Raw genomic sequence first — 14,311 nt, forward strand, 5'->3', positions numbered from 1 at the left:
TTCTGGCCCATCATGAACTGGTCAAATCGTTTGTACCATTGTCTCGGTGATTGTTTCAATTCGTACAATGATTTGCTCAGTTTACAAACCCAATTTTCTTTACCAGCAACTTTGAATCCATCTGGCTGAGTCATATAGATTTCCTCCTTCAAGTCACCGTGAAGGAACGCGGTCTTCACATCAAGTTGAGCTAGCTCCAAATTCAACTGTGCTACCAAGGCCAACAAAATTCTAATAGAGGAATGTTTTACAATTGGAGAAATACCTCATTATAATCAACTCCCTCCTTCTGAGTGTAGCCTTTAGCTACCAATCTTGCCTTGTAGTGAACATCATTCTTGTCCGGAAATCCTTCTTTCTTTACAAATATCCATTTGCATCCAATTGCCTTCTTGCCCTTCGGTAGTTGTGTCAACTTCCACGTCTTATTCTTCTGAAGAAATTGCATCTCTTCTTCCAAAGCATCTTTCCATCTATCATTTTCTGTACTTTGAACTGCTTCAGAAAATGTGGATGGAACATTATCAATAACTGGAAGTGCATAGGCCACCATATCAACAAAACGAGCAGGTTTATGAATTTCTCGTCTTGCCCTATTGACGGCAATTGGCTCTTGCTGCTGTTGAGGTTCTTGGGTTGAAACCTCTTTCTCATCTGACTCCTCTTCTGCCATGGGAGAGTCACTGATGGTGCTGTTTGCTGGACTCACCATTATTTGCTCAAACTCCACCTGCTTTGGCGTACACTCCACCTGTTGCGGAGTACCATTGGTCCTATCTTGTGTTACCTAATTTAACATGGCAGATTCGTCAAAGGTAACATCCCTGCTGATAATGGTCTTCTTTGCTTCTCGACACCACAAACAGTATCCCTTAACTCCAGCATTAAAGCCCATAAAGAGAGCTTTCTTTGCACGTGGATCCAACTTTGATTTGTTTACATGATAATATGCAGTAGAACCAAAAATACGTAAAGAATCATAATCTGTTGCAGGTTTTTCAGACCATACCTCTAATGGAGTCTTGCCACCGATTGCAGATGGTGGCAAGCGATTGACGAGATATTGAGCGTATGTCACAGCCTCAGCCCAAAACTTTCTGCCTAACCCAGCATTAGATAGCATGCAACGTACTTTCTCCACTAGTGTCTTGTTCATACGCACTGACACCCCATTCTGCTGCGGTATTTTTCTAACTGTGAAGTGCCGAACTATGCCACATTCTTGGCATATCTTCTGGAAGGGATCACTCTTGTATTCTCCACCGTTATCTGTTCAGAGGATTTTGATCTTTCTTCCCGTCTGGTTTTCAACCTGAGCTTTCCATTTAAAGAAAATCCCTAGCACCTCATCCTTGCTCTTCATAGTAAACACCCAACTTTTCTGGAAAAATCATCAATAAAAGTGACAAAATAATACCTGTCTCCAAGGGATGGAATTTTGGCAGGTCCCCACACATCTGAGTGCACATAATCCAAAATACCCTTGGTATTATGGATACCAGTGCCAAATTTCACTCTTCTTTGTTTTCCCAGAACACAATTCTCACAAAATTCTAATTTGCAAACTTTCGTACCTTTCAATAATCCTTGTTCGGCAAGATTTTGCAAGGATTTTTCACCAGCATGTCCCAATCGCATGTGCCACAACTTTGTTGCCTCTGCATCTTTCTTGCTACTGGAAGATGTTGCTGCTGCTGCTGTCCCAACAACTGTACTACCTTGGTAGTAATACAGATTATTCTTCCTCACACCTTTCAACATCACAAGTGCTCCCGAATTTACTTTAAGAATTCCATCTCGCATCTTCACTTCCAGGCCTTTTGACTCCAAGAGTCCCAAGGAGATGAGATTTCTCTTCAAATTCGGCACGTACCGAACATCCTTCAGGATTCTGGTGGATCCATCATGATTACGCAGATTGATTGAACCTATCCCAACTGTTTTACATGGATTGTCATTTCCCATGTACACAACTCCACCATCAAGTTCTTCATATTCAAAGAACCACTCCCGCATGGGAGACATATGGTAGGTACAAGATGAATCCAAAATTCACTCATCTGGATGGGATGTTAAAGGTGATACAGCCAAAGAGAAATCTGATTCCGCATCACTTTTACATTCTGCAATATTTACGTCTTGCGGAGCTTTCCCTTTCTTCTTTAATTTTGGACAGTCTTTCTTCCAGTGCCCTTTTTCACGACAGAAAGCACACTCATCTTTGGCAACTCTACTTTTCGATTTGGACCTTACTCTTCTCCCCTTTGATTGGCTTTGTTGACGACCTCTTGCCACTAACGCTTCATCTGCTGCAGCTACTTTCTTTTTCATTTTATCCTACTTTCTCAATTCACGACTATACAAAGCAGAACATACAGCATCTAAAGACACATTTTCCTTCCCATGAAGTAACGTAGTTTTCAAATGTTCAAATTCATCAGGAAGGGATGACAACAACATCAAAGCCAAATCTTCATCTTCAAAATTTATATCTAAATTTAACAGGTCTGCTACTAATTGATTAAACATAGTGATGTGTTCATTCATAGTAGTACCTGGTTGGTAATCGAATCGGAACAATCTTTTCTTCATTAGGAGTTTATTCTGACCACTCTTTTTCAGAAATTTCTCCTCCAATGCCCTCCACAATTTTCATGCAGAAGTCTCGTTCTTGAAAGTATATTTTTGCTCTTTGGACAAACACGATCGAATAGTTTCGCATACCAACCGATTTATGGTACTCCATTCCTTATCTTCTATGTCACTGGTTTCTTTTCTTCAATGGCAATGTCAAGACCCTGTTGAAAAAGGGAGTCCATGACTTCGCCTTGCCACATGCCGAAATGGCCAGTACCATCAAATGTCTCCACCGCCACCTTCAAACTTGACATTGGAATCCTCGACCATGTGGAGGAGGAAGCTGATACCCCAGATATAATTCTTGACGTGCAATTGTCAGATGCCATTACAGACTCAAATGATAGTATTCAATATAACAAACTACAAACAAGCCAAAGGACGAACCTTCGGCTCTGATACCACTTGTTGGTGAAAATCGGGTAATTTTCCACTCAAGAATACAACTAATGATTAAATTGATTCAGTAATTCCCAGGAAAGATCGTCAAAACAATCTCCTTAGACAGAATTACCATTCCAAGTAAATTCCCAGGAAAGGTTGGAGGGGTCACAAGCGGTCCCACTTAAAACCCAGTCTCCTAGACAGAACTTACGTGCACGGTGTATTATTACAACTATACCCGTGTATACATAAATAATACGTATACACGAATAAGAAAGATACACCCAAATGAATCGTATAAAACACTACAAATAAACCCGACAAATATAGACAAATATATTGAATACTATACTACAATAGAAAAGAAACTAATAAATAATGCGGAACAAATAAAAGAGATAAGGAAAGAACGCACCCGAAAATTGATAACGGAGTTCGGCCAATTTTGCCTACTCTCCGAGCACCACTCAAATAGCCTGCTTATTCGGATAATACACCGTACACGTAAGTTCTGTCTAGGAGACTGGGTTTTAAGTGGGACCGCTTGTGACCACTCCAACCTTTCCTAAAAATTTACTTGGAATGGTAATTCTGTCTAAGGAGATTATTTCAACGATCTTTCCTGGGAATTACTAAATCGGTTTAATCACTAGTTGTATTCTTGAGTGGAAAATTACCCGATTTTCCCCAACAAGTGGTATCAGAGCCGAAGGTTCGTCCTTTGGCTTGTTTGTAGTTTGTTATATTGAATACTATCATTTGAGTCTGTAATGGCATCTGACAATTCCACGTCAAGAATTATATCTGGGGCATCAGCTTCCTCGTCCACATGGTCGAGGATTCCAATGTCAAGTTTGAAGGTGGCGGTGGAGACATTTGACGGTACTGGCCATTTCGACATGTGGCAAGGCGAAGTCATGGACTCCCTTTTCCAACAGGGTCTTGACATTGCCATTGAAAAAAAAAATTAGATGACATAGAAGATAAGGAATGGAGTACCATAAATAGGTTGACATGCGGAACTATTCGATCGTATTTGTCCAAAGAGCAAAAATATACTTTCAAGAACGAGACTTCTGCATGAAAATTGTGGAGGGCATTGGAGGAGAAATTTCTGAAAAAGAGTGGTCAGAATAAACTCCTAATGAAGAAAAGATTGTTTCGATTCGATTACCAACCAGGTACTACTATGAATGAACACATCACTATGTTTAATCAATTAGTAGCAGACCTGTTAAATTTAGATATAAATTTTGAAGATGAAGATTTGGCTTTGATGTTGTTGTCATCCCTTCCTGATGAATTTGAATATTTGAAAACTACGTTACTTCATGGGAAGGAAAATGTGTCTTTAGATGCTGTATGTTCTGCTTTGTATAGTCGTGAATTGAGAAAGCAGGATAAAATGAAAAAGAAAGTAGTTGCAGCAGATGAAACGTTAGTGGCAAGAGGTCGTCAACAAAGCCAATCAAAGGAGAGAAAAGGAAGGTCCAAATCGAAAAGTAGAGTTGCCAAAGATGAGTGTGCTTTCTGTCTTGAGAAAGGGCACTGGTAGAAAGACTGTCCAAAATTATAGAAGAAAGGGAAAGCTCCGCAAGACGTAAATATTGCAGAATGTAAAAGTGATGCGGAATCAGATTTCTCTTTGGCTGTATCACCTTTAACATCCCATCCAGATGAGTGGATTTTGGATTCATCTTGTACCTACCATATGTCTCCCATGCGGGAGTGGTTCTTTGAATATGAAGAACTTGATGGTGGAGTTGTGTACATGGGAAATGACAATCCATGTAAAACAGTTGGGATAGGTTCAATCAATCTGCGTAATCATGATGGATCCACCAGAATCCTGAAGGATGTTCGGTACGTGCCGAATTTGAAGAGAAATCTCATCTCCTTGGGACTCTTGGAGTCAAAAGGCCTGGAAGTGAAGATGCGAGATGGAATTCTTAAAGTAAATTCGGGAGCACTTGTGATGTTGAAAGGTGTGAGGAAGAATAATCTGTATTACTACCAAGGTAGTACAGTTGTTGGGACAGCAGCAGCAGCAACATCTTCCAGTAGCAAGAAAGATGCAGAGGCAACAAAGTTGTGGCACATGCGATTGGGACATGCTGGTGAAAAATCCTTGCAAAATCTTGCCGAACAAGGATTATTGAAAGGTACGAAAGTTTGCAAATTAGAATTTTGTGAGAATTGTGTTCTGGGAAAACAAAGAAGAGTGAAATTTGGCACTGGTATCCATAATACCAAGGGTATTTTGGATTATGTGCACTCAGATGTGTGGGGACCTGCCAAAACTCCATCCCTTGGAGGCAGGTATTATTTTGTCACTTTTATTGATGATTTTTCCAGAAAAGTTTGGGTGTTTACTATGAAGAGCAAGGATGAGGTGCTAGGGATTTTCTTTAAATGGAAAGCTCAGGTTGAAAACCAGACGGGAAGAAAGATCAAGATCCTCCGAACAGATAACGGTGGAGAATACAAGAGTGATCCCTTCCAGAAGATATGCCAAGAATGTGGCATAGTTCGGCACTTCACAGTTAGAAAAATACCGCAGCAGAATGGGGTGTCAGAGCGTATGAACAAGACATTAGTGGAGAAAGTACGTTGCATGCTGTCTAATGCTGGGTTAGGCAGAAAGTTTTGGGCTGAACCTGTGACATACGCTCAACATCTCGTCAATCGCTTGCCATCATCTGCAATCGGTGGCAAGACTCCATTAGAGGTATGGTCTGGAAAACTTGCAACAGATTATGATTCTTTACGTATTTTTTGTTCTACTGCATATTATCATGTAAACGAATCAAAGTTGGATCCACGTGCAAAGAAAGCTCTCTTTATGGGCTTTAATGCTGGAGTTAAGGGATACCGTTTGTGGTGTCTAGAAGCAAAGAAGATCATTATCAGAAGGGATGTTACCTTTGACGAATCTGCCATGTTAAATAAGGTAACACAAGATAGGACCAATGGTACTCCGCAACAGGTGGAGTGTACGCCAAAGCAGGTGGAGTTTGAGCTAATAATGGTGAGTCCAGCAAACAGCACCATCAGTGACTCTCCCATGGCAGAAGAGGAGTCAGATGAGGAAGAGGTTTCAACCCAGGAACCTCAACAGCAGTAAGAGTCATTTGCCGTCAATAGGGCAAGACGAGAAATTCATAAACCTGCTCGTTTTGTTGACATGGTGGCCTATGCACTTCCAGTTATTGATAATGTTCCATCCACATTTTCTGAAGCAGTTCAAAGTACAGAAAATGATAGATGGAAAGATGCTTTGGAAGAAGAGATGCAATCTCTTCAGAAGAATAAGACGTGAAAGTTGACACAACTACCGAAGGGCAAGAAGGCAATTGGATGCAAATGGATATTTGCAAAGAAAGAAGGATTTCCCGACAAGAATGATGTTCGCTACAAGGCAAGATTAATAGCTAAAGGCTACGCTCAGAAGGAGGGAGTTGATTATAATGAGATATTTCTCCAGTTGTAAAACATTCCTCTATTAGAATTTTGTTGGCCTTGGTAGCATAGTTGAATTTGGAGCTAGCTCAACTTGATGTGAAGACCGCGTTCCTTCACGGTGACTTGAAGGAGGAAATCTATATGACTCAGCCAGATGGATTCAAAGTTGCTGGTAAAGAAAATTGGGTTTGTAAACTGAGCAAATCATTGTACGGATTGAAACAATCACCGAGACAATGGTACAAACGATTTGACCAGTTCATGATGGGCCAGAAGTACACAAGAAGCAAATACGATCACAGTATGTATTTGCGCAAGTTACGAGATGAGTCCTACATCTACTTACTCTTGTACGTTGATGATATGCTGATAGCATCAAAGAGCCAAGTTGAAATTGATAAATTGAAGACTCAGTTGAATAAAGAGTTCAAGATGAAGGATTTGGGAGAAGCCAAGAAGATTCTCGGCATGGAGATAAGCAGGGATAGAACGAGAGGCAAGCTTTGTCTGATTCAGAAACAGTATTTGAAGAAAGTACTACAACGTTTTGGCATGAATGAATATTCAAAACCTATAAGTACTCCGCTTGCTCCTCATTTGAAACTTAGTAGTCTATTATCTCCAAAGACGGATGAAGAGCGAGCATACATGGCGAAAGTCCCGTATGCTAATGCAGTTGGTAGCTTGATGTATGCAATGGTGTGTACGAGACCCGACATTTCACAGGCAGTTAGTGTGGTAAGCAGGTTTATGCATGATCCGGGCAAGGGTCATTGGCAAGCTGTGAAATGGATTCTATGGTATATCTAAAATACCGTAGATGTTGGATTAGTATTTGAGCAAGATAAATCACTTGGTCAATATATAGTTGGATATTGTGATTCTGACTATGCAGGTGATTTGGATAAGCGACGTTCTACAACTGGCTACTTGTTCACGTTTACTAAGGCGCCAGTTAGTTGGAAGTCTACTTTGCAGTCAACGGTGGCTTTGTCTACAACGGAGGCAGAGTATATGGCAATTACAGAAGCTGTGAAGCAGGCAATTTGGCTTCAAGGATTGCTTGAAGACTTGGGAGTTGGTCAAAAACACATTGACGTGTTTTGTGACAGTCAGAGTGCTATTCACTTAGCGAAGAACCAGGTCTTTCACGCAAGAACGAAGCACATTGATGTTCGCTATCACTTTGTGCGGGAAATTCTCGAAGAAGAGGAAATTTTTCTCTAGAAAATTCGGACTACGGAGAATCCTGCAGATATGCTGACCAAGGTGGTTACAAGGTCCAAGTTTGAACATTGTTTAAACTTGATTAACATCCTGCACATTTGAGTTGGCGCTTGCGGGCGCAAATTTGGAGGTACCGCTAGGGCCATTTGTTTTTGTTTGAGGGAGAAGGTTTGTATGTTTGGTGGGACTAGAAATTATGCCAAGATGGAGATTTGTTGACTTTTGTGGCAGTAAATCAAGCCCACAATGTTGACATTTTTTTTGGCAAACATTTCATCCCACAATTGTTGATTTTTTGGCAAAATCTTCTTATCCCACATCGATTGTTTTAGAAGTTGTAGGATTGTTTAAGAGCTATAAATAGCTCTCAAGCCTTCCAATTGAATTGTACCAAGAACAACAAAGAATTACCCATAAGGATTTTGTAATTCTTTGTATTCTTTCTTCTCTCTTAAATTAAAAAAGCAGGCTACTTGAGTGGTGCTCGGAGAGTAGGCAAAATTGGCCGAACTCCGTTATCAATTTTCGGGTGCGTTCTTTCCTTATCTCTTTTATTTGTTCCGCATTATTTATTAGTTTCTTTTCTATTGTAGTATAGTATTCAATATATTTGTCTATATTTGTCGGGTTTATTTGTAGTGTTTTATACGATTCATTTGGGTGTATCTTTCTTATTCGTGTATACGTATTATTTATGTATACACGAATATAGTTGTGATAATACACCATGCACGTAAGTTCTGTCTAGGAGACTGGGTTTTAAGTGGGACCGCTTGTGACCCCTCCAGCCTTTCTTGGGAATTTACTTGGAATGGTAATTCTGTCTAAGGAGATTGTTTCGACGATCTTTCCTGGGAATTACTGAATCGATTTAATCACTAGTTGTATTCTTGAGTGGGAAATTACCCGATTTTCCCCAACACTTCTGAGGCTGGTTCAATTGCTTTCCCAAAGGATCAAATCCAAAGAGTTCAAGAAGATCTTATATTTTTAAGATCTTTCCTATGGAAAATTGTGAAGCAGCGCAACCAGAATGGAAAACTCCAGGCTCTTTGGGATCATGTTATGGAGGTGGCCTACAAGACAGAGTTAGTCATTGATTCTGTTGTGCTTGGGGATAAACTTGAATGTTTGGATACCGTTGCAGGAGATATCAAACATGTGAAGACTGAGGCCCTTAAAATCTCTGACAGCATCAGGAATGACAATGAAGCACAGAGAATTACCAAGAAATCTATTCACTTGGAATCACAACTCAGTACCCCAGCACTGGATGAAGTTCTGGTGGGTCTTGATGAAGAAGTAATGACAATTACAAATAGACTTACCAAGGGTTTAAAGAAGCGGGATATTGTTTCAATTGTGGGTATCGCTGGACTTGATAAGACAACATTAGCCAACACTGTTTACCGCCATCCTTCAATTTTATGCCACTTCCATATTCGTGCTTGTTGTACTGTTTCTCAAGTATATAGCAAGCACAATTTGTTAGTTCAGATTTTGTGATGAAACGATAGTTCAAGAAAAGGTGGTAACGAAAAAATTTTTGTGTTTAAAAAAAATTAACAGGGAAGAGATGAGGTTTAAGAAGTTGTAATTCGTATTCAATCATCAAAAATTTCCAAATGACCAACCAATAAAACTGGCAAGATTCAAAAGAAAATCAAGAGCAGTCCCCTTCTGCCCCATTGATGATTCGAATCCAATCCAATACTTGTATGTATTTTATTAAAGCAACTCAAAGTTAGAGTCCGGAGAAAATGGGCAGCACATAAGAATGTTTTAGCAGACGAAGAAAAATAGAAAACAGTGGAGAGGAGGAGAAGAGCTCCTTAATGGACAACCTAGCACAGCTCACTTTGGCCAACGAGGAGATAACTCGTGGATGCATCTAACTGGTCCTAGATTTAATATTTCGGCCGCCCTTTCTTGTCAAGACCTCAATATTATTCTGACCCAAAAACCAACTAACTCCAGCAAAGCAAAGCGTTTGGTAGAACAATTCTCCAGGCTTACTAGTAGCAGTTGCATATTTTGGCAAGAAAACGGAGACTTGCTTGTAGGAGTTACAATTTTCTCTAGCATTTTTAGATATCTGGCACACTGACGCTGGTTATTTGATTAGTCCATTAAACGTCTGAATCGATTCGATCAATTTCCTGGATTTTATACTCGGTAGTCGGAACAGTAAGGCGAAAGAGGCAGCTGTTAAGGAGGTGCAAGGCGAAGCTCTTGCTGGTGGCTACAGCTTCTACAGTCAGTCTCTACCTTTAAGTCCATAATAGATTGCTCGTCAGCACCAGGTATAGTAAATTCACTTCTTTTGTCTCAAATAACTAATATTCATTACTTAAACTAAAAAGTTTCTTTCAGTCACTCATAGAAAGGAGTCACTTGTTGCGTTCTTTTCTCAAGCTGCTGAGTTTCTTTACCTGTTGACAATCGTTCATGGTTTGTGCTATTATCATTTGGAAAATTGTTGTATTTATCCTACATTGAAGGGGAAAAAACGCTATACATGAAGTGCAAGAAATTAAGAAGGAAAAAAAGGCTGAAAGGATTTTGGTTTATGATAACAAAAAGAACATGATGATTCAGGGTTTTACTTATTTCCCAGCCTGTTAGCTGATTGTTAAGTAATCATTTAGATTAAGCTGCCAGAAATCGGTTATTAATTAAAAAAAAAGAGCAAGACAAAAGTTCATGCGAATTTCTTTAAAAATTATCCTCTGCTTTTCTTGCAGGTTATTCAGGATTTTGGAACCAGGTTATTAATCATTTCCCTAAGATAACTTATGGAATTCCGTCAGTTAGTTTCAAAGCTCAGCAAATTGGAGAAAAATAAGAGATTCTTCAATATGGATATTGAGAAATTGCGTGTGAGATTGTTAAACCAATACGTACTGGAATTGCCACTGCCAGATGATGGAGACAACAACACTTATTTCATCGTCAAGGGCCTCAGGAATTATCTTAAATCGAGAGCAAGAATTGATCAAAATATCAGTTACCTAACCGAAGACCTTCTCCAGAAGGTAATGTTCTCAAAAAATCTACTTTGCATTGCTACAATGCAAGGTGTTGACCAGATGCAGCTGATAGATCTCTTGACTCACTATACATTCCTAGTCGTCAATGCCGAATGCCTGAGAAAAGTATATTGGTCTATTTATTTTGAAGGAAAGGTGTTCAGTGACATCCAATTTGAAATTTCTCAACTGCAACGCAAGATTGAGCTTGTTGATCCCCAATTTCGTGCAACTTCTGTGCGCGTCATGAAAGCTTTGCTGAAAGCTTCAAAAGCACTACCAAAGTCACCACTCACTTTTGCTCCTGAGAAGAACAAGTATATAGTGGAAGAATTTGTTGATTCTCTCCTTGGTGCTCTTAGGCAGATACTAGAATGTCATGCCACTTTTAAAGTTCCTGTGCAGGATCATATGCTGAAACTCCATCAGGGAATAAAATTCATCAGTATCCTTCTCTTTGTGAAGCAAGAGGAGTTCTATGCGCTACCTGACAAAGTGAAGGATCGTATTGGAGTTGTGATCATTGATTTAGGAATTTTAATTTGCTCCCTTTCAGTGAATGAAATCAAACGTGGCTTGGCTAAGGGAACAGATCTTGCAATTTCTCGTTTGGTGAAAGAGCTCCAATTTGTGATGCAAGAAGTTGCACAAACTCATCCACCAACATCATCATCACTCGGTTTCCCTAGGACCAACGAGTTGGGCTCCATTGATTTCTTCTTAGAAAATCTCAAGGAAGTAGCAACGTCTGAGGCTGGTTCAATTTCTTTCCCAAAGGATCAAATCCAAAGAGTCCAAGAAGATGTTATATTTTTAAGATCTATCCTATGGAGAATTATGAAGCAGCGCAAACAGAACGTAAAATTACAAGCTCTTTGGAATGGTGTTATGGAGGTGGCCCACAAGGCAGAGTTAGTCATCGACTCCATTGCGCTTGGGGATAGACTTGAATGTTTGGATGTCATTGCAGGAGATATCAAGCATATGAAGACCGAGGCTCTTAAAATCTCTCACAGCATCAGGAGTGACAACGAAGCTCAGGGAGTTACAAACAAATCTATTCACTTGGAATCACAATTCAGTGCGCCAGCACTGAATGAAGTTCTGGTGGGCCTTGATAAAGAGGCAAAGACAATTACAGATAAACTTATTAGGGGTTCAAAGCAGCTGGATATTGTTTCAATTGTTGGTATGGCTGGAATCGGTAAGACAACATTAGCCAACACAGTTTACCATCACCGTTCAATTTTAGGCCACTTCCATATTCGTGCTTGGTGTACTGTTTCTCAAGTATATAGCAAGCACAATTTGTTAGTTCAGATTTTATCTGGTATTGGTAGTGGGAGTCCTGACCAATATCTGAAGGAGGACGAAAATGATTTGGCTAGAATGTTGTACCAGGCTTTGAAGAGGAATACGTATCTCATCATTTTGGATGATGTGTGGGACATTGAGCCATGGAATTTGTTGAAATTATCATTTCCAGATGATGCCTGTGGAAGCAGGCTTCTCTTCACCAGTAGGTTTCAAAATTTGTCTTTGCAATTTAAACCTGATAGCGAGCCTTACCATCTCTGCCATCGTAGCAATAAGGAGTGTCTTGAATTGCTTCACATGAAGATTGGCAAAGAAAATTGTCCTCCAGCGCTAATCAAAATTTTAATGCAAGTGGCAAATAAGTGCAAGGGGCTCCCTCACACAGTTGTCATTTTTGCTGGAATTCTTTCCAGAATGGAGCCAGATTGCTGGCAAGAATTTGCAAACAGCCTTAGTTCTAGCACTTCGATTAAGACTGAACCATTGGAGCTGAGTTACATTCATTTACCCGAATATTTGAAGCCATGCCTTCTTTACTTCGGTGCATTTCGAGAAGACCAAGACATTCCTGTCCGAAAGTTGTCATGGCTTTGGATCTCTGAAGGATTTGTCCAAAAGACAGAAGGGAAGAGCTTAGAGGACGTGGCAGAAGACTACATGAAGGATTTGATTGGTAGAAGTTTAGTAACGGTTACCAAACAAAGAACTCTAGTTGGTGCCAAGGCTTGCCGACTTCATGATTTGGTACATGAGTTTTGTGTGACAAAGGCCAAAGAAGAAAGTTTCTTTCAGATTTTACATGGGGGTAATGACCCTTCTACTTCTACGACGCCCTGCCCCCACCGAATGTTTATCCACTTGACCAACGGAGAGGAGCTTGAGAAGTCAAGGCTATTCATTCCCAAATTACGTTGCTTGCTCCTCTTTCGTTATGCTCGTTGGAATTTAATAGAGCTCCGTGATGGTTCCCTTTGGTTTCCGATATTAAAACTTCTTAGAGTTTTAGATATTGGGGAACTACGTTTTGATGGCAGTTTTCCAATGGAATTATTGTTGCTTGTTCACTTAAGATACTTGGCAATTAATTTGTTTATGGAGTCCATCCCCTCTGCAATAGACAACCTCTTAAGACTACAGACATTTCTTGTAAAAGGAGGTATTGGTGCTATTGCCCTGCCAAATACTATCTGGAAAGTCAAGACATTGAGACATCTAAGGATAACAGAGTCCTCGCTGCGTGGTTTTAGTTTACCCACTGGTGACATTGAAGACTCCCAGGCTCTAGATCATTTAGACACTTTTAGCCTTGCAATTGACTGCTCTGGTGAAAGTCTGGAAAAGATACTGAAAAAGTTACCAAGCATCCGCAGACTAAAATGCGTGGGAGGAAAATATCCTGGAGATCCTAGTGGGATTCTCAAGCTGGGCAGTTTGAGACGACTAGAATCACTTAAGCTACATTATTTTTTCTACTGCAAGTTTGAATTCCCAATGAATTTGAAAAAGCTCACTCTCTCAGACAATGGTCAGCCATGGAGTGAAATTTCAACAATTGGAAAGCTGCCCAATCTTGAAGTGCTTAAATTAGGCTACAGATCCTTCGAGGGTGAAACTTGGGAAATGCAGGAAGGGGAGTTCTCTAAACTCCGATTCTTGAAATTGTCAAACTTGAATCTTCGCAGTTGGACTGCCAATTCTGATAGTTTTCCTCATCTTGAGAAATTGGTTTTGTTTCAATGTCGACAGCTGGAAGAGGTCCCTTCCTGTTTTGGGGAAAGTTCTACCATTGAAATGATTGAGGTGCAATTTGGTCGCAAGTCTCTTGTAAGTTCTGTAGAAAAAATTCAGCAAGAACAGAAGGACGCGGGAAACGAGGATCTAAAGATCGTTGTTGGAGCCACGTTGGATAAAGAGCTAAGATCGGAACGTGAGAGGGAGGAGTTCCTCTGATCACATATGATCTGAATAAATGAACCATTATTCATGTCCAGAGTTGGATTCCACTCATTTGATTGGTCTTTCTTGTAGAGTGCTGTGTGTATATGTTGAGTCAGTTGAATCACATAATAGTTATTCATGTTGCTCAAAGCAACTTTTGTAGCTTCAGAAGTCTTTGGTTTGAAGTTGATTGCAGTGGCAAGCATAGTTAATGCCATTGTCTATCATAATCTGTTTCCAAAGTGTTTTCCATTTTACTCTTTTTTTTTTTTTTTTGGCGATTAGATGTTGAATAATGATTGTAACGTATGTATCAT

At 40.0% G+C, this 14,311-nt stretch overlaps 1 protein-coding gene across 1 annotated transcript; it reads left to right on the plus strand.

Annotated features, from left to right (window-relative positions):
* The first annotated feature begins 10,505 nt into the window (after nucleotides 1–10,505).
* On the plus strand, nucleotides 10,506–14,006 carry LOC113700602 (putative late blight resistance protein homolog R1A-3). Its single transcript, XM_027221070.1, has one exon. It carries the CDS (start codon nucleotides 10,506–10,508, stop codon nucleotides 14,004–14,006), a length of 3,501 nt encoding a protein of 1,166 aa, XP_027076871.1.
* Nucleotides 14,007–14,311: the final 305 nt, after the last annotated feature.

Source organism: Coffea arabica, chromosome 7e, assembly GCF_036785885.1.
Source record: "Coffea arabica cultivar ET-39 chromosome 7e, Coffea Arabica ET-39 HiFi, whole genome shotgun sequence".
Lineage (NCBI taxonomy): Eukaryota > Viridiplantae > Streptophyta > Magnoliopsida > Gentianales > Rubiaceae > Coffea > Coffea arabica.